The 25,247-nt window shown below is 43.7% G+C and overlaps 1 protein-coding gene across 3 annotated transcripts in view; it reads left to right on the forward strand.

Moving 5' to 3' along the window:
- LOC126470417 (amidophosphoribosyltransferase-like) overlaps nucleotides 1-25,247 on the forward strand; it is a 262,045-nt gene that overhangs the window by 141,621 nt on the left and 95,177 nt on the right. The window contains exon 1 of one of the 3 annotated variants that reach the window (XM_050098271.1): nucleotides 1,924-2,013. The exons of the other annotated variants lie outside the window; for them this stretch is intronic. Coding sequence (XP_049954228.1) covers nucleotides 1,993-2,013 — 21 coding nt within the window. The 5' untranslated portion in view covers nucleotides 1,924-1,992. Of the gene's footprint in view, nucleotides 1-1,923; nucleotides 2,014-25,247 lie in introns of those variants that run through there. 3 annotated transcript variants of the gene reach the window in all.

Raw genomic sequence — 25,247 nt, forward strand, 5'->3', positions numbered from 1 at the left:
AAAGTCGTCCTGGAATGTTGAAAATCCCTTGTTTTTGCACTTACAGAATGTAATATCGACGTTTATTCAGTTGCACCTCAAAACAGTGAAATTTAACCGCATAAAACTAACAATTAAATCGTTTAGTTTGCCTGGCCTTCTTACTACGAAGCTGCTGTGCATGTAAGGATTAAGTGTAGATCGAATTATTAATATAATTGGTTTTTGCATAACGTTCAGAAAATGGTTCAAATGGCCCTGAGCACTATGGGACTCAACTTCTGAGGTCATCAGCCGCTAGAACTTAGAACTACTTAAACCTAACTAACTTAAGGACATCACACACATCCATGCCCGAGGCAGGATTCGAACCTGCGACCGCAGCGGTCGCGCGGTTCCAGACTGTAGCGCCTAGAACCGCTCGGCCACAACGGCCGGCCTTAACGTTCACAAAAGTCTTATTCTTTTATTACACTCTCGGGAAATTTAATAATGTTAACGAAAAAGCCGACTATGGAGAGCAAAAGGGTGCTGAAAATACCACACGGCGCACACGCGATGTAACAGGTAACTTTTCCGGGCCACTTTTACGTTATTTTCTGGCTTCATAAGCCGCAAGTGTTCTATGTCAAATTGTTTGCCTCGAGTTCACCTACTCGACTGTGGTACGATGGAAAAAGTTGTTTCCACCTAGCAAGTAAAATCGCGGTGTCGACTAAAGGAGACACCAAACGCTACGAGGAGTCATCCAAGTCCATCAGCACTCAATCGTCGTCCATAAGTCACTGAGCATGGTTCAAGTCACGCACATAAACTACATCTGTACTTTGCGAATCTCTGACAAGTGATAGATGGCAGTTCTTATTATTTCGGTTACTAACGTTTCTCCCATTTCCACTTATGAATAGAGTATGGACAGTACGACTCTTTGTGTACTTCTGAGCCAGCTGCTGTTTCGCTATTTTATCTGTACGTAGGGGACTGGCGAATATTCGGTTTCTACAACTGCAATAAACATTGGCGGCATAGACTGGAGTCATGGGATACCGCCTAATATTACGTCGGCCGTTCTTTTGCCTGGCGTAGTGCAGCAGCTCGACGTGGCATTGGCTCAACAAGTCGTTGCAAATCCCCTGCAGAAATAGTGAGACATGCTGCCCCTGCCCCTATAGCCGTCCGTAATTGCGAAAGTGTTACCGGTGCAGAATTTTGTGCACGAACTGATCTCTCGATTATGACCCATAAATGTTCTCTGAAATCAGGACCCGTCTGACCAGGCCACGGTTTTCAGTCGTCTAAGGTCCAACCGATTTGGTAACAAACCTAGGAGAGGCTTTGCAGGCGATGTCGTGCTAAAAGCACTCAAGTCGGTCGTCTGCTGTCAGCTCATTGACGCCATATTTTGCCGCACTGTTCTAACGAATACGTTCGTCGTACGTCCCAGATTGATTTCTACGGTGATTTCACGTAGCGTTGCTTGTCTGTTAGCACTGACAATTCTACGCGAACGTCGCTGCTCTCATTCGCTAAGTCAAGGCCATCGGCCACTGTGTTGCCCGTGGTGAGAGGTAATGCCTGAAATTTGGTATTCTAGGCACACTCTTGATACTGTGGATGTCGGAATATTGAATTCTCTAACGATTTCCGAAATGGAAAGTCCCATTCGTCTAGCTCCCAACTACCATTCCGCGCTCAGTCTGTTAATTCCCCTCGTGCAGAAGCCTTTTCACATGAATTACTTGCGCACGAAAGATAGCTCCTCCATTGCACTGCACTATTATACCTTGTACGCGATACTAACGCCATCTGTATATGTGCATATCGTTATCCCTTGACTTTTGTGAACTCACTATAGTATCTTGTTTAATGCAGATAAGAACATCCAGACTTCACTTTGGTATAAATAATGTGTGTTTTCCTATTTCAGGTGAGTGCTGACTGCAACGCGGAGAAAACGCGCTGTGAGTACGCAGGTCGCCTCTAATGGACAGGGAAGCTGACAACCAAACGTGAATGCATCGCTACGTGCTGCAAGTGAGACAGTGCTGAGAGAATTTGATTATTAATTTTTAAATAAGGCGACTAGATTTTATCAAACAGGAAAAAGAAATCTAGCCGTAGTATACCATTACAACAAATTTATTTGTATTTTTGTGAAGTATATATTAAATGTGGCAGGAAGTAGTCATGAGGTCGAAACACTCACCAGCTCCACTGTGCACATATTGTGTACTGCTTTGCAATACAGGAAAGAGGAAATCAAGTGGCCCACATCGGGCTCGGTGCGGGAAAACTTACACTCAGGTAGACAACGAACAATAGGTTTATTAATAATAACATAAATTCACTCTTCCCCGTCCTGAAGCATTAATGAACAAGAATATAAAATTGTTTAGCTGTTAAAGTAACTGAGTAAGGTTAATACTTTTGGTAAGATTAGCGAGGGCTAGAGCGTTCGCCTAGAATGTCTGGTTTGCTGTCTGATATGAGGGTTGTCCAGAAAGTAAGTTCCGATCGGTCGCAAAATGGAAACCACCGTGAAAACCAGAAATGTTTTATTTGCAACTGTTAGGTACACCTTCCACCTACTTCTCTACATAGTCGCCGCTCCAAATTCGAGTTTTGTCGTAGTGTTGTATCAACTTTCCAATTTCCTCGTCATAGAAAGCAGCCGCCTGTGCTTTCGGCCAGTTAATCTGCACTGGTCTGCAGCTCGTTGCCTGTGGAAAAATTTTGTTTTCATAGCGAGCGGTTCTTGTGAGCAGAGATGAGACTCAGGGAGAGCCAATTACGGACTGTATTGTCGGTGATCAAACACTTCTCATCGGAAACGCTGCAGGGGCGTCTTCATTGCCCCTGCAGTGTGCGGCCGAGAATTGGCATCCTCGACAGTTGTTTTATGTGGGCTGCGTGATACAGGCGAAATCTCTAACCAGGCCCTCATACTTGGCAGGAGACGCTATTCCCTATGCATCTTTACGTGCTCACTGTTCACTGAAAACTGAAAAGAGCGACGCGACACGATCGACGGGCATACTAGAGACACTGCCCAACACATCTGTGCAAAGCTTTACCGGATTTTCCCAGTGGTTTCCATTTCGCGACCTATCGGAACTTATTTTCTGGACAACCCTCGTATTTGTCTTAAGGAGCAAGGTGAGACGAGTCACAATACGAAGTCGAATACCAAAATCCTGGAGGCCGAACATAGAGGGGCCAAGTCTCAGCATAGCAAGAAGCTAGACTGGTTCCACGTAGTTCCGGAAGTGGCGTACTCCGGTTGGCGAGTTGGCTTGTAAGTGCCGGATACGGGCTGGCTTAAACAGCGGCTGGCGGATGGGTTGGTCGCGGACTGTTTGCGGCTGTGTGATACGGCGAAAGGAAACAAGTCGTAGTAGCGATGCTGCTGCCAGTGATGCGAGCGCTCTGAGTCGCAGTGGCGGCTTCCTACATTACTCTCAATAACACGCCCGGTGTTGTACGGACTCGCGTCTGGACTCTTGTTGTCGTTGCCCCTGCAATCGCATGTGCAGGCAACCAGTGGCGCTGTACTGTTAAGTTGGTGGGCTATTTCCCAGACATAGCACCATAGATGTGGAACCACCTTTAAAACACAAACAGAAATAGAAATTTAAAGTCTGGTGATACGAGGCGGGAGAGGAGAAAAATCTGTGCGGCTTTTACCGTCATCGAATCAATTTAGTGCAACCGGCATTATAGATGCAACTCGTTATTTTCAAATGGAATGGAGGTTATGTGACATATCAAACAGATAAATATTTACACGAGAAAAGAATTTTTTCTTTCATTGCAGCGCAGCTTCATACATTTTCGAGTTACGTCACATTTTGCCCAGAACGAGGCTATTTCTGGTGAAAACAAAAAGGCTACATGATGTGCTTGATGCGTTGTCCGGCACGCTGTAAGGTTGTTAACCGGTTCACCTAGTCCTCGTGGACTTCAACCAACGCATGTACCGAAATGCGAGCACGAGCAGTAACAGTCCGCTCCCTGACCACAGATTCCTCCGAGATGCGACGAGTGCTGCTCTCCGGATTCTTGTACGTTTGACTCGCAGGACAACGCTAGGTAAATGTTGAGAAACCTAATTTGGCATTCTCTCTTTGCCGATAGACGCAGATTTTCCCGGGAAACCTACATACAGAATTTCAAGAACCACTATTAGGTGGAGGATAGAGAGATATTCTTACGCCACCTACATATGGCTCCCGCAGTGAGAACGAAGGCAAGATCAGACAATTACAGCACGCACAGAGGTATTCAAGGAGTCATGCTTCCCTCGCTCCGTATCGGATTCGAATTGGGTTCAAATAGCTCTGACAAGGGAACCTCCCCATCGCACCCCCCTTAGATTTAGTTATAAGTTGGCACAGTGGATAGGCCTTGAGAAACTGAACACAGATCAGTCGAGAAAACAGGAAGAAGTTGTGTGGAACTATGAAAAAAATAAGCAAAATATACAAAATGAGTAGTCCACGCGCAAGACAGGCAACATCAAAGACTACATTAGCTCAGGAGCGCCGTGGTCCCGTGGTTAGCATGAGCAGTTGCGGAGTGAGAGGTCTTGGTTCAAGCGTTCCCCCGAGCGAAAATTTTACCTTCTTTATTTTCGCAAAGTTATGATCTGTCCGTTCGTTCATTGACGTGTCTGTTCACTGTAATAAGTTTGGTGTCTGTGTTTTGCGACCGCACCGCAAAACCGTGCGATTAGTAGACCAAATGACGTGCCTCTCCAATGGGAACCGAAAATATTTGATCGCAAGGTCATAGGTCAACCGATTCCTCCACAGGAAAACACGTCTGATATATTCTATACGACACTGGTGACGGCATGTGCGTCACATGACAGGAATATGTTGTCGACCCACCTAACTTGTACACTTGGCGAATGGGTAGAAAGATTCTTCTACCCTGCTCGATTTAGGTTTTCTTGTGAATGTGATAATCACTCCCAAAAAAGTGATGAAAACATAAAAGTTTGTCACATAAACTGCAGCAAATGAATGCAACTGTTTCACAGTCACACAGTTTTCCCTGTGCTCTGTCAAAACATATGTTTTTTTTACATTTTGATACAACGTCCCCATACTACGGCGCAGCTACCTCGGATCGGACGGACAGACGGACGGACAGATAATAATTGTCTGAAAATAAAAAATTAAACTTTTCACTCGAGGGAAGATTTGAACCAAGAACCTCTCGTTTCGCAGTTGCTCACGCTATCCACGAGACAACGGCGCTCCAGAGCTCATATTGTCCTTGATCCTATGTTGCTCATGGACTACTCAGTTTGTATATTTTGCTTATTTTTTTCATAGTTCCACACAACTTCTTCCTGTTTTCTCGATTGATCTGTGTTCAGTTTTTCAAGACCTATCCACTGTGCCAACTTATAACTAAATCTGAGGGGGTGCGATGGGGAGGTTCCCTTGTGAGCACTATGGGACTTAACATCTGAGGTCATCAGTCTCATAGGCATAGAACTACTTAAACGTAACTAACCTAAGGACATCACACACATCCATGTCGGAGGCAGGATTCGAACCTGCGACTGTAGCAGCAGCGCGGTTCCGGACTGAAGCGCCTAGAACCGCTCTGCCACAGAGGCCGGCTATTCGAATTGGAAAAAAAGGTTGACTTGTGGTACTGTGCACGCTCTGCCATACACTTCACAGCGGTTTACAGAGTATGTATGTAGATGTAGAAAGGGCGAACTGAGAACGTTTATTTAAGATCCGGCTAACATAGGTCAGGTGTGGTTAAAGTTGAAAGAGCCGGCCGGAGTGGCTGTGCGGTTCTAGGCGCTACAGTCTGGAACCGAGCGACCGCTACGGTCGCAGGTTCAAATCCTGCCTCGGGCATGGATGTGTGTGATGTCCTTAGGTTAGTTAGGTTTAATTAGTTCTAAGTTCTAGGCGACTGATGACCTCAGAAGTTAAGTCACATAGTGCTCAGAGCCATTTGAACCATTTGATTTGAAAGTTGAAAGACCCCATAAACCGCGATCTAGATAACAAGGAAAGTAATATAACACCCAACTTGTTTTGAGGGTACCATGCGGAGAATGCTGCGAACATGCAGACTATTACACTCTCACTACAAGAGAGACTGATAGAGAAAACTTAATAACAATCTATGGATCCGTAAGGAATGCCATTTGTAAAGCCTACGATAATTTTCAGCCATTTTCTGTCGAAATCCTAGGAAGTTTGTCATATTTTTTCGAGGAAGTGCATAAAACACCTGTAAAGTACGAATGTCCTGTTCAGGGTGACACTATAAATGATCTTTTATTTACAATTGTGGAAGATGATATGAAATTTGGTTATTTAATTAACTGGTGTGACATTTCTTCTCTCTGCGTTTTATATATTCCTTATATTATTTCTGTATGGTTGGTGAAGTATTTACGCGAAGTGCAATGCGTGATACGAGTCTACCAAGCTAACAAGTAGCACCGTTATTAATGTATTTAATTCGTTACAGTTAAAATTTTCACTTAATAGTCAACCCGCTAAACCGTAACCATACCATATAGATTAGTGAAATCACGTAAAATACGTAAAACATGTGGCACATCAGTGTTAGTGTACACCCAAAATCTAACGTCACGTTATGGTGTGTATTAATAGTCAATCTAAGACAATACAATCGACCAACTTCTTTCGTCAAGGTCTAAAAGCAAAGAAGCAGTTGACAGTTGAACTCTGGAAACTTTAAAATTATGCTCCATCAGCGCCTGTGACTGCGACTGACACGCAACAGATATGAGGACTTTGCACGCAGCGAGCCATGAATGTTTTGAGATACTATAACAGGAAGTAGAATACAAGACGCTACTGTGACTAAGTGTAGAATGCACATCCAGTATGTGGAGTCTTTATCGAGTAGGCATGACAATAGAAATCGAACGATTTTAGAGACGTGTTTTCCCGGCCGGGTAGGGGATTTTCTCTGCCCGGGGACTGGGTGTTTGTGTTGTCCTCATAATTTCATCATCATCAATTGTGGCAGTGGCTAGAGTGGACTGTAAAAACTGAGCGCCCCACAATCATCATTGGAGACGTACTGTTAGGATGGTAGCAGGTCGGTTTTTGCAGAGCAAATGGTTCAACTGGCTCTGAGCACTATGGGACTTAATATCTGAGGTAATCAGTCCCCTAGAACTTAGAACTACTTAAACCTAACTAACCTAAGGACATCACATACATCCATACCCGAGGCAGAATTCGAACCTGCGACCGTAGAGGTCGCGCGGTTTCAGACTGAAGCGCCTAGAACCGCTCGACCACAGCAGCCGGCCAATTTTGCTGATCGAAGAGCCCAATGACAACATAGTCTCGAAGACAGAGTCTCTTCCAAACGTTCCTCCCTTCTTGTATTCTGAGCTTCTGTGGCGTCTCGTTAAGTGTTACTCGCGGCCGTGGCTCCAATCCACATGCTCCTGGTGCGCGGCACTACCAAGGGGAGGCCACGACGTTAGGACCACAGATTTACTTCAAACTTTGTACACCTCTAGTAGCTGCGCGGGATTAGCCGAGCGGTCTGGGGCGCTGCAGTCATGGACTGTGCGGCTGGTCCCGGCGGAGGTTCGAGTCCTCCCTCGAGCATGGGTGTGTGTGTTTGTCCTTAGGATAATTTAGGTTAAGTAGTGTGTAAGCTTAGGGACTGATGGCTTTAGAAGTGAAGTCTCATAAGATTTCACACACATTTGAACATTTTTTTTGAACATCTCTAGTAGACCATTAAAACAGCATAATGTGCAGTTAATACGGCGCACTGCTCTGGCAATTTCGAGAAAATCGTAAGTGAATGTAACTGATGTATCTGTGCGTAGGTGCCGACCGTTACAGTTCGTGGTGGTCAAGTGGTTTGCGTTCGAGCTACGCAAGACGAAAGTTTATGGGGCGACGGTGCGACTCTCTCTCTCAAGCTCAGTTTTTAATCTATATTTTTTTCATCACTTGTCATATTATTTAATGTATGACATTTGAGAAGTAATATAATTTTAAGAACCCAGGTTTATTTGCATGACGTTTTAGTGAATTTCACGTTATTTGACTACTTATTATTTTTAATTAAAGTTAATTGTTAGAACAAACATATTTATAACTTACAATGAAATGAAAACCTTTAGCTGCTTACAGGCGTTGACATACGTCAACGGAGATAGATGAAAATGTGCGCCCCGACCGGGACTCGAACCCGGGATCTCCTGCTTACACATCCATCTTTTCTTTAAATCTCATTTTGTTCGCTTTTGTTCGTTGCATCTGCTCGGGGCGCACGTCGTAATACATCCGTTTAAGTTCGTTGTTGATCCATTAACTCAGTTTTTTTATTACAGAGGGCAGCTAACCCTCTGACCGAACACGCTGAGCTACCGTGCCGGCGATCTGAGCCACCGTGGACACAGAGGATAGTGTGATTGCAAGGATTTATCTCTGGCACGCCTCCCGCGAAACCCACATTCTCAACGTATTGTCCCGCTCTACATTCGTAGTGCCCCCGCCCATTATACTCATTACTCGCGGCGCGTTGCCGATTCCCATAAGAGTTCGGGCACTGTTTGTGCATTCGCATAGAAGAAGAAGATGGTCAAGTGGCCGGGGAGCCTTAAGTATATACTAAGATGATATGTTCTTTCGGACATGTCTGAAATAACAGATACCATCTTAGTATATATATATTTATAACTATCGACAAGTAAATGAAGAAACGCATATAGTTTTCCTGAAAATGTATGCCTGTCGTACTTTGCGAAACCCCTATACATGCAATCTGGTAAGGTACCCGGAACTACTTTGCACCTAGACGCTTCGAGATGCAGACACAGAGGCAGGCCCCATTTGGTAGTTAACCTGCGTAGCGGTGAGACGTTGTTAATGCAAGAAGAATAGTGCAGGTGCAATTTTTTTAAATATCAGAGAATTTACACTTGTACTACAAATATGAAAGTTTGAGCGGAAGCTGATTCGTTGCCTCGTATACGTTCGTCTCACGAAGCTCGAACGCTAACCACTTGGCCATCATGGATTCTAACGTCCGCCACCTATTTACAGATACATCAGTTACGTGATAGACGTGTAAAACTCCCCTGCGATTTTCTCGGAGTTGGCAGAGCAGTGCAGATTACTACTGGGACATTATGTTGTTTTTATGGCCTACGAAAGGTGTATAAAGTTTGAAGAAAATTCGCGATCCCAACGTCGTGGCCTCCCCTTATAAGTCCGCACCGAAGATGAACTGGGAAACGTTTATTGTCGGATCTGAGTAACTCTCTGCACTGCTACGCTATTAAACCAATTTAAATAAGGGTTTCCAGCCTCCCTTTGACGCGCGAAAAGGAATAAACTTGTTACTGATCACTAATAAATGGACTGTAGCAAATTAACTGCATACAGAAAGGTTCAGAGACCCGATTCCTGGATTGGAAAACGTACACCGCTAGCAGTTCAAACAGGTTATCCAGCTGGGTCATAGCGACTTCCGTGAGTTCGCCCCAACAAGACAAAACAGGATAATAGTTGAGTCAGTAGAGCTCAAGACTCATAAAAACACCAGACGTTCGCACGTAAACAAACGTTCTTTATAGGCTTTAATTTCATCTCGCCAAGTCCATCTCTTTCCTACACCACCGCCTGCATCTAGCCAATCGCTCCACGTACTAACACAGAAGATTGCCCTAGAACATTGGAAATGGTCAATCGGTGTTCCACTCTTGCACACGGCAACGCCCTTAATAATTCTTTTTTGTTTGCCTCAGCATCAGAATAAAGTTGTCTATCACGAACAGTCACTGACTGTCGACATAAGAGAAACAGTTTGAAAACTCCGTCTCCACCAATGAATCGCTTCTTAGGCTGTGGTCACAAGTGGCACCGACATTGGAACTTCCACCTGACGACAGACATCGGCCGATCTTTTCAAACCAATACGCCACGCGGCCTTTATGAAACCGATCTAAACCCCCGAACGTACAGACTTCGGATGCCGATCGGCGTAATTAAAATCTGTTGCCTTCGGTCGAATCGTCCGACGTCTCCACAAGTAAAGCATGTATTGTGTGAATTTTTTAAGATAGTATAAGAAAGGAGTAGTTCGCGGTATCCTTGGCATGAGAAATATAACGGGGATATGTCTCGAAATCTCTGTTCTGAAATAGCTACTTCATTGGAAACCACAATTTCGAAGCAGCTTAAAAATGTAATAATAATTAATTGAACGTTATCCTGTATTACGTTATGCATGTACTGTGGCTGTCTAGCCATTTCAGGCTCATGTCTATACTTAATGCAACATGTCATTGGTGGCACAGGCAAAATCTGTATCTGAAACTTTGGGGCTATATCATAGTTGTAAAAAGTTGTGTGTGCCACAGAGAAAGGTGGCTTATGTCAAATTTTATGCTTAAAGTGGCTGTAGTGGAACTTTAAGTTATGGTAGGTGGGCATTGGCTGTCTACGAATCATTATTTCTGCTTACTGGTGTTTCTATGCTAGTACGGTGGTGATGCTGTTATGCGAGGTGGTTTGCAAATGTGGTGTGTTTCCACTTTTCATTGCTTTAGGTTTTCGGGGTATCTTATTCTAATATTTATGTTTGTCCTTCGCACGTATGCTGAATGACAGTCATTGCAGGTTAACTGACAAATGACTGTTTTACTGAATTTATTTAAAGTTATGCAGAGTGTTTGTAACCTTGCTTTTCAGTGTTACCACGAATCGTTTAGAATCTGTAAGAGAGCGTTTCTCTCTCATATTCGGAAAACTTGTATGGTTAATCCAAACACTGAGGAATGTGTGTGCAGTACTCGCCACTTCAGTTGCGAAACATATAGCTCATTCACATGCATTCGGCGTCTTTTTAATAGCAAAAGCCGCGGTGCAGCTTTCGTCTCGAAGCACAGATTTTTCTTGTAGCCATCCCGCACCAGGAGATTACAATTTATTCTAATCTCATTGATGGAATAGATTCGAACTCCCCTGATCCCCCAAAAACTGACGAAGGAGATCGGGTAGACTGTGACCAAGCTGTCTGCCGATGGGGAGACATCTGGCGACGGCGTCTGGCTATCATTGTTCGTGACACAGTGCCCGCAGCCTTATACGTGCGAGGGTTGCGAGCCGTCTAGACGGTTTCGTGAACTCCGAAGTGCTCCACTAAATTAGTTTTAACACTTAGCTGTTTCATCCAAATGACCTCAGGAGCAGAAATGTAGAGAGATCATTGGTCAAATCCTTCTCCCAAGAGTATAACAACTGTGGGACGTGCTGCTTCCTTCAAAGAATTTTCAGTAGTTTATTTTCAAAAAAATGTTCAAATGTGTGTGAAATCTTGTGGGACTTAACTACTAAGGTCATGAGTTCCAAAGCTTACACACTACTTAACCTAAATTATCCTAAGGACAAACACACACACCCATGCCCGAGGGAGGACTCGAACCTATGCCGCGACCAGCCGCACAGTCCATGACTTCAGCGCCCTTGACCGCTCGGCTAATCCCGCGCAGCGTTTATTTTCAACGAGTGCTAAAAAACACTTGCATCTTGGGAAAGTCAGTAGACCTTATGGCCGGTATTACACTATCAAATTTCTTTGTCAAAGATTTGATCAAAGATGTGATCCAATATTCCGTCCAATATATTTGACAAAGATCTTTGACGTAGCGCTAGAAGGGGTATTACACTGTCATCAAAGTTTTCGTCAAAGTTCAAGATGGCTGACAAAAACATATTGTTATTAACCGCAGCAGCTGCTGCTTGTGCCACAATTGCTGTGTGTGCACATGAGATACAGAAGCGGGGGGAAAAAAGGAAACGTACCTGGGTGAAGCCGTGGGTTTCACGACGAGACGAAAAAAGCATTCAGCAAAACTTGTTACGTGAGTTAATAGTGGAAGACGTCAAGTCATACATCAATTTCTTGCGAATGGATGAGCATACTTTTCAGTATGTTCTCAGTGAAGTGATTCCTCATATCTCAAAACACAATACTCACCTAAGAACTGCTATATCTGCAGAAGACAGGCTCACTGTAACACTACGATTCCTTGCTACAGGAGAAAGTTACTCTAGCTTACAGTACAGCACTCGAATTCCACAATGCACATTAAGTAAAATAATACCTGAAACGTGTGAAGCAATTTATAAAGCACTAAAGGACCATTGTCTGAGGGTAAATAACTGTTCGATACACTTTATGTTCATGAAGATAAATTGTTATTATTTTATTTATTTAATTTTATTTACATGGCAAATGAGATGTGTGATACCACAAAATTAATTGAGATGTATGAAGCGGATGAGACACTTTACAATGTGAGGCACCCTGATTATAAAAATAGATTAAGAAGATTGGAGAGATACAAAATTTATAGACACATATATATTTATGGAATGGAATCTTCATCCTGTATTCCAGCCTGCTGCAAGGCAACCTGGATATATCCAGAGGTGGACGGTTGTGCACGGGCTGTCGCATGCAGCAAATCCCACCTGTCCATTAATGTCCGCTCCAGACTGTGCATAGTGGCAGTGGTGTATTCCCTGCCGCCCACTCTTTCCATTTCACGCAGTTCTGCTGCGATGTGGGCGCCAAGGGTACTATAGCGGTCATCATGGACAGGCATGGTTCTGGCAGCATCAGCTATAGCCTGAAGTGTCCTGCTGGCCTCCTCCATGACGTTAGTTGCCACGTCTGGCGTGACTTTCCTCCTTTTAGTGGGAGGCCGCTCTTGACGCAGGGGCTGTGGCTGTGCCTCGCTACATGCGACAGGCTCTTGCATCTCATGCTATAAAATAAAAGATAAAAGCCATTAGTTATGTACTTCCTTGCACATACATAAATCTTATTTATTTACAGGTACCCACAAGCAGAGGAGAGTGGGAGCAAATTGCAGAGGATTTCGAGAAGAAGTGGAACTGTTATAACACTATAGGAGCAATGGACGGAAAGCACATTCGTATTAAATGTCCACAAGCTAGTGGATCGCACTTTTTCAATTATAAATCCTTCAACAGTATCATTTTATTAGCCATGGTAGATGCTTCCTACAAATTTTTGTATGTAGATGTAGGAACTAATGGGCGTGTTGGTGATGCTGGAGTGTTTTCAAAAAGCAAACTACGTGAGTGTCTCATTGACCGATCTATGCTCAACATTCCTGAAGGCAGGAAGCTTGGGAACACAAACATTACAACTCCAGTGGTAGTACTGGCAGATGACGCTTTTCCTCTGAGTTATAACATTATGAAGCCATACCCCTTAAAAGGAATCACAAAAGAAGAAAAAGTTTTCAATTACAGACTGTCACGAGGGAGAAGATTAGTGGAGAGCAGCTTTGGCATTCTTGCAAGTCGTTTCAGGATTTTTCTTACTACCATTAATCTGCCTCCTGAAAAAGTTACCACAATAACACTGGCTGCCTGCACATTGCACAACTTGTTAACTGAGAGAAGAAAACACTTGTACACACGGCAGGAAACTGTGTCTGCCGTAGTAGGAGACTGCACTTATCTTGAGACGCAAAGCACTGAGGACCTACAGCAAATGGAACCAATAGCTTGCCAAGCTGCTTCTGGACGTACAGTACACGGGAGAGCAGTTAGGGAATACTTTAAGACATTTTACAATGGCGCTGGGAAGGTGCCCTGGCAAGATAATCACATTTAGTAACGTAAAACGTAAACAAATGTACATACCGCTAACATTTCCTCAAACGTCGGTGTGGCACGTTCACTTCCAGTTTCACTTTCCGTGCTCTCCAAATTGCACATACTCTCGTCGGCCTCTGTTGACTGGTCTAGAAATTTCAGCATTTGGAACCAGTACACTTGTGGTGTATACGACCAGTACACTTGTGGTGTATACGCCGCCTGCGCACTGGCTCCACTTTTGCTTTTATTCATCTGCAATATTAATAATGAAAATAATGTAACTACTTGTAGGTTACGTAAACATTATTGTATGCTTCAAGTCGCTGAAGTGAACAAATTAATGCTAATCATTTGTATGACATGTAAACTTTACTTGCATAAATAAATATAAATGAATATGTCAATACGTACTTTTGCTTTCTCGTACGAGTAGCTAGTGCGGAGGCCATTTATCTTCCTCTTTATGTCCTCGGCCGTACATCCTGGCCGTATGTCTCGGCTGATTATCTCTGCAATATTTTTATAACTCTCCAATCTTCTTAACCTATTTTTATATTCAGGGTGCCTCACATTGTAAAGCGCCTCATCCGCTTCGTACATTTCAATTAATTTTGTGGTAGACGCCACACACCAATTGTATTTAGCAGCCATGTTTACAAACACAAAAGATGACAGCGCTCCAGCGATGCTGGCGCTCCGCGTGGTAACATATCGCATTGCAGTGAACAGAAGACAAGCGATTTCTTTGATCAAATATACGGCCTCGGCCTAGATTTGATCAAATATTGGACGACATTTGTCAAAGATTAAGGCCGGTATTACACTATCAAATTTCTTTGTCCAATATCTTTGTCCAATATCTTTGTCAAAGATTTTTGATAGTGTAATAGGGATCTTTGACAAATGTCGTCCAATATTTGATCAAATCTAGGCCGAGGCCGTATATTTGATCAAAGAAATCGCTTGTCTTCTGTTCACTGCAATGCGATATGTTACCACACGGAGCGCTAGCATCGCTGCAGCGTTCTGTCGTCTGTAGTGTTTTTATAACCATTGCCGGTAAATACAATTGGTGTGTGCCGACAACTACAGAATTAATAGAGATGTCTGAAGCTTATGAGGCGCTTTACAACGTGAGGCACCCTGAATAAAAAATAGATTCAGAAGATTGGAGACCTAACCTGACCTAACCTAACCTAACATAACCCTCTCCTGTAGCAAGGAATCGGATTGTTATAGTGAGCCTGTCTTCTGAAGATGTAGCAGTTCTTAAGTGAAAATTGTGCTTTGTGATATGAGGATACACTTCATTGAGCACATACAGAAATGTATGCTCATCCATTCTTAAGTAATTGATGTACGACTTGACGTCTTCCACTGTAAGCTCACGTAACAAGTTTTGTTGAATGCTTTTATCGTGTCGTCGTAAAACCCACGGCTTCACCCAGATTAGATTAGTTTTTCGTTCCATAGATCCGTGCTGAGGAGATCCTCGTGGATGTGGAACATGTCGATTTTTTTTAAGCTGAAATAAAAATACTAATAGTATGAATAAATACATCATTTGTTTCTATTAAAAATTTCGCCAATGGAGTAGAAGGAGTTGGCCAGTAGTAAGTCTTTCAGGCTCCTTTTAAACTGATCTTTATTTCTAACTAAATTTTTTATGTTTCCTGGCAAATTATTGAAGATGAGTGTTCCTGAGTAGTGGACCCATTTTTGAACTAAAGTAAGTGTTTTTAAGTCCTTGTGCAGATCATTTTTGTTCCTGGTATTGTATGTATGAACTGAGTTGTTTGTTGGAAAAAGAGATATATTATTTACGACAAATTTTATTAAGAAGTAAATATAGTGAGAGGCAGTAGTTAACCTGCGAGCCGGAAGTATAGTGAGACTCTGTCATTTGGGCCTACGAGAGTTATAGTTTTTTTTTTTTTTTTGTTTCTCATGCCTAGATAACTGTACAAACATATCGTTGCATGTATTGTAATAATCATTACATATAATGATCCACATGCAACAATATCTCTACGGAAGTATCTAGGCATGAAATACAAAACAAAAAAAGCTAACCTGCAAATCTCGTACGTCCAAACGACAGTCTCACTGTACTTCTGGCCCGCCAACAGTTTCATTTTCTTTCTTATTTTCCCCCAGTACCAATGCAAGAATCTGAAGTACCCAGTTCTTTGAAGAGGTTTCTGCAGGAGGTCCGTGAATTTACTCCACAAATAATACGTATTACACGCTTTTGGACCTTGAAAACTTTTGTTTGACTTCAAGATTTACCCCAAAATATTATCCCATATGACATTATGGAATGAAAGTATGCAAGCTTTTTCATTTTTATGTTGCCTATGTCTGCTAACACTCGAATTGCAAATACAGATTTGTTAAGGCGTTTCTGCAGTTCTGTGCTGTGCTCCTCCCAACTGAATTTATTATCAAGTTGTAATCCCAGGACTTTTAAGACTGTCAACCTCGTATGTATGGTTCCATTTTCTCCCCCACTTCTTTTCCGCATGTGCACACAATGCAATTGGAGTACGTAGAACTGCTGCGGTTAATAACAAGTTGTTGTCAGCCATCTTGAACTTTGACGAAAAATTTGATGACAGTGTAATACCCCTTGTAGCGCTACGTCAAAGATCTTTGTCAAATATATTGGACGGAATATTGGATCACATCTTTGATCAAATCTTTGACAAAGAAATTTGATAGTGTAATACCGGCCAAAGATCCCTATTACACTATCAAATATCTTTGACAAAGATATTGGACAAAGATATTGGACAAAGATCTTGGACAAAGAAATTTGATAGTGTAATACCGGCCTAAGCCAGTTTAATGGGCCCTGTCCTCAGCCACATGCAGGCTGGGCGAAATAATACTGGTTGGAGAAATAAGACTAATGCGGGACTGACATTTGTTAATGAACGTCGCAGAAGATACTGGCAATGCCTCGGTTGACGACGATGCAGCGCTGTGCACGATTTATGAAACTGGGAGACAGGTAGCAGAGGGATGGCAGGAATAGCGTTTTCAGTGTTCTACCGTAGCTCTGCGATAGTGTGCGGATTATTTAAGTACAGTGTGTTCGTAACTAAAGTTCTAGTTTCAAAACTCTATAGAATGAGAACCACTCCTCAGAATGACGTCAAATTTTATCAGCATATTATTGACGCAGGGAGAAACATTCTAAAACAAAAGCATTTAACGAAAATTTTACCAATAGATGGCGCTGTAAGTCTCCTAACGTAAGTGGTGTTCGCTACAAATGACAGATGAATCGCAATACGACAGCTGTGGTGAGAGTTCACATTACACCATTCGAAACGTAAGTGGTGTTCGCTACAAATGACAGATGAATCGCAATACGACAGCTGTGGTGAGAGTTCACATTACACCATTCGAAATGTCCAATGAGCATGACTGCAGTCAACAGCTGTGGCACTGTTAAATAGGTAAGCCCATCCACCTTGGAAAGAGCTAACCACGTCGGATGGCGTCGGTCTTTAATTTTTCTGGGCCAAAAACCACATAAAAATCAAAATGACATCTATTTTTAATTGTTCTGAGGCCGAAAAACACGTAAAAAGCAAAATGACATCGGCTTGTAATTATGGTGAGACTGACACAAGACATGTTGAATTTGCTGTCCACCGTTTCCTGCCACAACTTTGACCGAGCGAGGTGGCGCAGTGGTTAGCACACTGGACTCGCATTCGGGAGGACGACGGTTCAATCCCGCGTCCGGCCATCCTGATTTAGGTTGTCCGTGATTTCCGTAAATCGCTCCAGGCAAATGCTGGGATGGTTCCTCTGAAAGTGCACGGCCGACTTCCTTCCCTGCCCTTCCCTAATCCGATGAGACCGATGACCTCGCTGTTTGGTCTCTTCCCCCAAAAAAACCAAAACCAACCTGCCACAACTTGGTTCGAGAAACAGCATTTTCCGTAACAGATCAGAGTGCTTCGGGGATTACGTTCAGGATGCGTTGCGCAACGCGTGCTTTCAGTTCAGCTACGTTCGTAATTGACGCACTGAGCACACAATCTTTCAGCTAACTCCACAGCCATAAGTAACACGGATTATGATTGCGCGGTCTGAGGCACGTTGTCACGGTCCGCGCGGCTCCCCCGTCGGAGGTTCGAGTCGTCCCTCGGGTATGGGTGTGTGTGTTATCCATAGCGTAAGTTACTTTAAGTTAGATTAAGTAGTGAGGTTTAATTAGTTCTAAGTTCTAGGCGACTGATGACCTCAGAAGTTAAGTCGCATAGTGCTCACAGCCATTTGAACCGTACTCGCAGGCATGCCCAACGTTCGGGCAATTCTCCGTGCACTGCATCTTTGCACACCAGCGCTCGATCATACCTGCAATGCCGTGGCCACATCTTCGACAGACGTCGGATCAACTGCTTTCCTCCCTGTGCCACACTGCACTTCAAAAATATCCGTCTTTTGGAATTTTGTAATAATTTTCTTCGGTTCACATCTGACTAATACTTTTTTTCATATTCTCGAGTATCGGAAACTTCTGCAGGGGTACTGGCACGCAGTCGCCGTTTTTGTAAATGAGCTTCACCAGCAGCGCGCGATCGTTCATGGAGATAGCCATGTTGGCATCTCGGACGCAAAATGAGCAACAGCTGCGCTCCGTGTTTATTCTGACGCTTTCAGCGTCATCTATTGGTTAAATTTTCGTCAAAAGTATTTTTTGTTCCATGACGTTTCCGCCTGCATCAATAATATGCTATTCAAATTTGGTGTCATTCTGAGCAGTGGTTCTCTTTCTACAGGGTTAAGAAACTGGAACCATAATTATGGACACCCTGTACACCTGACATTCAGTTTGCCCACACAGGTAAAAATCACAGGGAGAGAGATTAGACGACCGAAGTGACCAGGAGATTGCAATGCGTCTGCCGATTGCCCTCTCCTCGTGCAACACCATATGCATCCGTGACAAGATTGTCAATGCGGTGTGCGTTGTTGCTGCGTCATACCGAAAATGTCAGTACAGTCGTTCATCATCTGTCAGTTGATCGCAATATGGATTTAATAGTTTCTGAACATACCGGTTAGCACTAACACTTTCTGGGCGAGTTTAATTTTGGCACTCTGTAGAAGGATTACGGAAGGACGATTTAAAGGTCTCCCAGCTGGACATAGGCCCATCACCCTGGTTGCAGGAAAATGTCTCTGGCGTTCAGAAGAGCCCAAAGGCTCAGCCCCAGTGCGCCGAGGAATATGTTACACTTTTTGTCAACACCATTGAATGCGCCGATATGGTGCTTCTTGATCATCCTGTGATCGACCATCACGTTACGGACACGGAATCCCTACAGATAAAGTAAAAAGTGGCTTTGTGTTTGTTGTGGGCTGTTTGGGATAGCCATTTTTTGTTTTGTTTTTTGGACCATTGTGGCTGTAATATTGTGCAACGACAGAACTGTGGCATGGTTCGACGACGCCGAGAAGACGAAGGCACTTACAGAATAAAACCCGAACTCGACCGACAAAATTTTGGCGTTTGTTCAGGTATCTTCGCCGATTGTTTTGGTATTAGGGATGCGTGACCTCCAATGGCTTATTATGGAGTAATTGGATGTCGTTTGACTTGTTACCCTCATTAATTGCACTGAAAAATTTTTCACAACAGTGGAAATGTTGACTGTAATGCATTTGGTGGTCTGTCCTAAGAGTCTTCGGGCGCATTTTCAGCAGATATTTGCAGTTCCGTTTTTGCACAGTGTAGCTAGTCAGCGCAAAGAAATAGCGCTCTTCACGTCTTTCACGCGAAGCCCACCCAGTGTGGGCGGAAAGCGTCCGTTTGTTTCCCGTTGCAAACAGAATGACTTTTAAAGCGGAATTTTCCGTGCCCACTCGATAGAGCGGTCCCAGGTTAGCCCAGTTCGATATTTTTTGTTGCTATGTATTAGCAGGAACAGTAAAACTCGAAGAACAACCAGCACTCCCATAAGCGACAACACTGCCCTGGTACGCGCTAACTGCTACCGCCAAGCATGCAGCGCTACTGACTCACTGCTGGAACACTAGTTATTCTTCGTGTTTCACTGTGCCTGTTAATACATATCAATAAAACAGACATCGGTCTAGACTAATTTGGGAACGCTCTATCGAATGGGCGCCCGACTACCCTTAGGCGAAACACAACTGCTGGAGAGAGAGAGAGAGAGAGAGAGAGAGAGAGAGAGAGAGAGCGAGTGAGTCTTCTTTGGAAAGAAAACTCCTTCATTCACTCACGATACCTGTCTTTGACACCCGCCTTACCCACATCACTCTTAGTGCTCTAGTCCTCAAGCTTGCATTTGGTACTGCTCGGTTCTGTCCTGGATTCGTTTACCCGACAGGATTAGCTGTAGGTTAACAATGAAACATAACAGTGTGGATAAATTTATGATGAAGAGTTGCCGATATGCACCTCGCATGTGTTTTCACTGAATGCAGTGGAACAGCGGCTATGCGGAGCTTTTCTGCCAGCGACAGTAACCACATGACAGTACTCGTACTTCAGCGTCTGACGATTGTTGCATTACTCTGTGTTTTGCGTTGTACGTTTTCTATTGGCATTACAGGCATTTTCACTGTTGTAAAGGTAATTTTATATAAACATTGTAAGAGAATAACAAAAAATAAATCGTAATTATAATATTATTCTGTAACGAGCCACCGGCGACCACGAGTCCCATCATCATCATCATCATCATCATCATCATCATCATCATGTGGTCTTCAGTCCTGAGACTGATTTGATGCAGCTCTCCATGCTACCCTATCCTGTGCAAGTTTCTTCATCTCCCAGTACCTAATGCAACCTACATCCTTCTGAATCTGCTTAGTGTATTCATCTCTTGGTCTCCCTCTACGATTTTTACCCTCCACGCTGCCCTCCAATCCTAAATTTGTGATCCCTTGATGCCTCAGAACATGTCCTACCAACCTGTCCCTTCTTCTCGTCAAGTTGTGCCACAAACTCCTCTTCTCCCCAATTCTATTCAATACCTCCTCATTAGTTATGTGATCTACCCATCTAATCTTCAGCATTCTTCTGTAGCACCACATTTCGAAAGCTTCTATTCTCTTCCTGTCCAAACTATTTATTGTCCATGTTTCACTTCCATACATGGCTACACTCCATACAAATACTTTCAGAAACGACTTCCTGACACTTAAATCTATACTCGATGTTAACAAATTTCTCTTCTTCAGAAACGCTTTCCTTGCCATTGCCAGTCTACATTTTATATCCTCTCTACTTCGACCATCATCAGTTATTTTGCTCCCCAGATAGCAAAACTCATCTACTACTTTAAGTGTCTCATTTCCTAATCTAATTCCCTCAGCATCACCCGACTTAATTAGACTACATTCCATTATCCTCGTTTTGCTTTTGTTCATGTTCATCTTATATCCTCCTTTCAAGACACTGTCCATTCCGTTCAACTGCTGTTCCAAGTCCTTTGCTGTCTCTGACAGAATTACAATGTCATCGGCGAACCTCAAAGTTTTTATTTCTTCTCCAGGATTTTAATACCTACTCCGAATTTTTCTTTTGTTTCCTTTACTGCTTGCTCAATATACAGATTGAATAACATTGGGGAGAGACTACAACCCTGTCTCACTCCCTTCCCAACCACTGCTTCCCTTTCATGCCCCTCGACTCTTATAACTGCCATCTGGTTTCTGTACAAATTGTAAATAGCCTTTCGCTCCCTGTATTTTACCCCTGCCACCTTTAGAATTTGAAAGAGAGTATTCCAGTCAACATTGTCAAAAGCTTTCTCTAAGTCTACAAATGCTAGAAACGTAGGTTTGCCTTTCCTTAATCTTTCTTCTAAGGTAAGTCGTAAGGTCAGTATTGCCTCACGTGTTCCAACATTTCTACGGAATCCAAACTGATCTTCCCCGAGGTCGGCTTCTACTAGTTTTTCCATTCGTCTGTAAAGAATTCGCGTTAGTATTTTGCAGCTGTGACTTATTAAACTGATAGTTCGGTAATTTTCACATCTGTCAACACCTGCTTTCTTTGGGATTGGAATTATTATATTCTTCTTGAAGTCTGAGGGTACTTCGCCTGTCTCCTACATCTTGCTCACCAGATGGTAGAGTTTTGTCAGGACTGGCTCTCCCAAGGCCGTCAGTAGTTCTAATGGAATGTTGTCTACGCCTGGGGCCTTGTTTCGGCTCAGGTCTTTCAGTGCTCTGTCAAACTCTTCACGCAGTATCGTATCTCCCATTTCATCTTGATCGAGTCCCATATACCAAAATATTCAGTAAATATCCGTATACTAAAATATTCATGAAATATTCCCGAATAACCTCCGGAATTTTGTCGGTGGAGTTGGGTTCATCATGCGGAAATAAGAAAGTCTGAAGGTTTAGTATCCTCATTGACGTCTTTGGCAGCTTTCCCACTTCATTCGGAAGATAACAGGCTGACGTACTGTGGCTGGTGGATTACAAAACATTTGAAGCCCAATTTCTTAACGTTTTACGACGTATACGATGTTTAGGCTTCCGTCAGACGTTAGGTGTTTCACGTCTTGCGTGCTGTCTCTCGTAATTTGTTTATGGCGCCTCCCCCAAAAACACATTTTAGTAAAATCGTTTATACAGAACGAATGACCTATAGTTTGGACCGCAAATATTGCGAAAAGGGCTTGTATTGTTAGCCAATCAACATATTGTAACAATACTTAGAAAGTGTAATTTTTGTTGAAAAATACACGTTCTTAAATGGAACAATGCCTATTAATAAACTAAAAGGAGGGTAAATTAGAATATCAGTGGTGCTTGTTGCGGATTTTAGTGCGAGTCGTGTACGAGATATCCTGTTTTCAAAGCTTCTCCACCGACACTTGTTTGTGCCACTCACCCTGCGTAGTTGCTAGGTACGATGTTGTTATGTTGGCTTACAGTTCGCTTGTGTGTTCCTTGAGTGCATCGCAACTTGCTACACTGCTGGCCACCGTAAATGCAACACCCTGAAGGAAGCATCCGAATCAAGTGAAATTTACACCATGGGTTTGCAGCGATGAGATATGCAACTGATTAGAATTTCAGCGCAGACGCACATCACGCGCGCCTGTGGCGCCACCTCATAGCGCAATTTAAAGCTTGGCGATTTCGACGCGTGTACGTTCGGCACGTGTGTTTACCTTGTGGTTGTTTCACAAGACGATCAGTTATGCCTCGTAGACAACAGCGAACATCGTTTGATCAAGTATCCGAGTTCGACAGAGGAAGGATAGTGGCTTACCGAGATTGTGGATTATCATACAGAGAAATCTGTATTGTCGTGTTGGACGAAGCCAAACAACTGTAATGCGGATATGTGACCGTTGGATGCAGGAGGGTACGATGGACCGACGTGGTCGATCGCATTCACCTCGGTGCACCACTGCACGTGCTGATAGGCAAATTGGGCGCATGGCAGTGACGGATCGCTCAGTGACATCCCGAACCATAGCACAGCACATTGCGTCTGTAACGCATCATCCAGTGACTGCACGTACCATTCGACGGCGTTTACAGCAGAGTGGTCTGTCCGCAAGACGTCCATTGCTTCGTCTACCATTGATGCAGAACCGCAGACGTCTCCGTCGCCAATGGTGTGATGACAGACGAATGTGGACAGCAGAATGGAATGACGTTGTCTTTACTGATGAGGCACACATCTGTCTGCAGCACCAAGATGGTCGGATTCGAGTGTGGAGACACCGTGGAGAGAGGATGCTGGACAGCTGCATTATGCACCGCCACACTGGTCTTGCACCGGGTATTATGGTATGGGGCGGTATTGGATATTACTCTCGCACGTCTCTAGTACGCATTGCCAGTACTTTAAATAGCCGGCGCTACATATCCGTGCTGCTGGAGCCAGTTGTCCTTCCTTACCTTCAGGGCTCGGCCACAGCCATATTTCAACAGGATAATGCGCGACCACACGTGGCACGCATTGTCCAAAGGTTCTTCGTCAATAACCAAATTGAAGTGCTTCCCTGGCCGGCTCGCTCTCCGGATCTTTCGCCGATAGAAAACATGTGGTCCATGGTTGCTCAACGAGTGACCCAGATTTCATCCCCAGCTGCCACACCAGATGATCTTTGGCAACGTGTGGAAGCTGCTTGGGCTGCTGTACCCCAGGAACACATCCAACGTCTCTTTGACTCAATGCCGAGACGTGTGGCAGCGGTGATCTCCAACAATGGCGGCTACTCTGGCTACTGATTCTGGCAGGAACCACATGTCACAGACGTCTGTAAACGTAATCATTTGATACTTGGTCAACATGTTATCTACAAAATAAATTTTGTTGTGCTACCTCTTGTCTTTCTTGGTGTTGCATTTACGGTGGCCAGCAGTGTAGTTAGTGTGTTACAGTCGAAGCAGAAGGTCTCGAGTGGACGATGGGATTTACAAATGCAGAAAAAGGGCTGTCAATTCGACTAAATACTTAGGAATTACAATTACAAGTAACTTGAAATGGAAATACCACATAGATAACATTGTGGGGAAGACGAAACAAAGGCTGCGCTTTGTTGGCAGAACACTTACAAGCTGCGACAAACCCACTAAAGAGACAGCCTACATTACACTTGTCTGTCCTCTGCTGGAATATTGCTGCGCGGTGTGGGATCCTTACGAGGTAGGATTGACGGAGGACATCGAAAAAGTGTAAAGAAGGGCAGCTCGTTTCGTGTTATCGCGCAATAGGTGTGTGTGTGTGTGTGTCACTGATATGATACGCGAGTTGGGGTGGCAGTCACTGAAACAAAGGCGGTCTTCTTTGCGGCGAGATCTATTTACGAAATTTCAATCACCAACTTTATCTTCTAAATGCGAAAATATATTGTTGACTCCCATCTACGTAGGGAGAAATGATCATCATAATAAAATAAGAGAAATCAGAGCTCGCACGGAAAGATTTACTTGTTCCTTTTTCCCACGCGCCATTCGAGAGTGGAATGGTAGAGAAGTAGTGTGAAAATGGTTCGATGAACCCTCTGCCAGGCACTTAAGTGTGAATTGCGGAGTAATCATGTAGATGTAGATGTAGAAAAGTCGCCATGCTCACGATGTATGGAGAGTGTAGGAAGAATGCAATTACTTCTTGTACGGTGTTTGCGGCAAGATGTCCCAATAGACGTCAGCCATCTCGGCAATTATTATCAATCTCCTCACCCAGTTCGTGGAAGTGGTAGCTTAACACCTAGGCTATATAACAGAATGAAACAAGCGACGGGGAGACGAGGGGGAAATTAATGTTCTTGCTGCTGTTGCAGTTGATCGCACGTCAGCTCTCGCGCAATCGCATGAGCCAGGAAAGTGTCCTAAGCGTTCTCCATCGACATAGGTTCGATCCCTGTCACATCTCTCTCATCAAGGACTGCATGGAAACGATTGTGAGAACCGTGTTAACTTCTGTACATGGCCATTAAGACAGGGTACTCCACATGTATCGTGTATCTTGTTCAGTGGTCAGGCTACATTTACCAATCATGGCCAAAATTTTCAGAATCAAATACATGCAGTATTCAAAGAGAAATACGAAAATGTCCTGTT

Source organism: Schistocerca serialis, chromosome 3 (genome assembly GCF_023864345.2).
Source record: "Schistocerca serialis cubense isolate TAMUIC-IGC-003099 chromosome 3, iqSchSeri2.2, whole genome shotgun sequence".
In the NCBI taxonomy this organism is placed as follows: Eukaryota; Metazoa; Arthropoda; class Insecta; order Orthoptera; family Acrididae; genus Schistocerca; species Schistocerca serialis.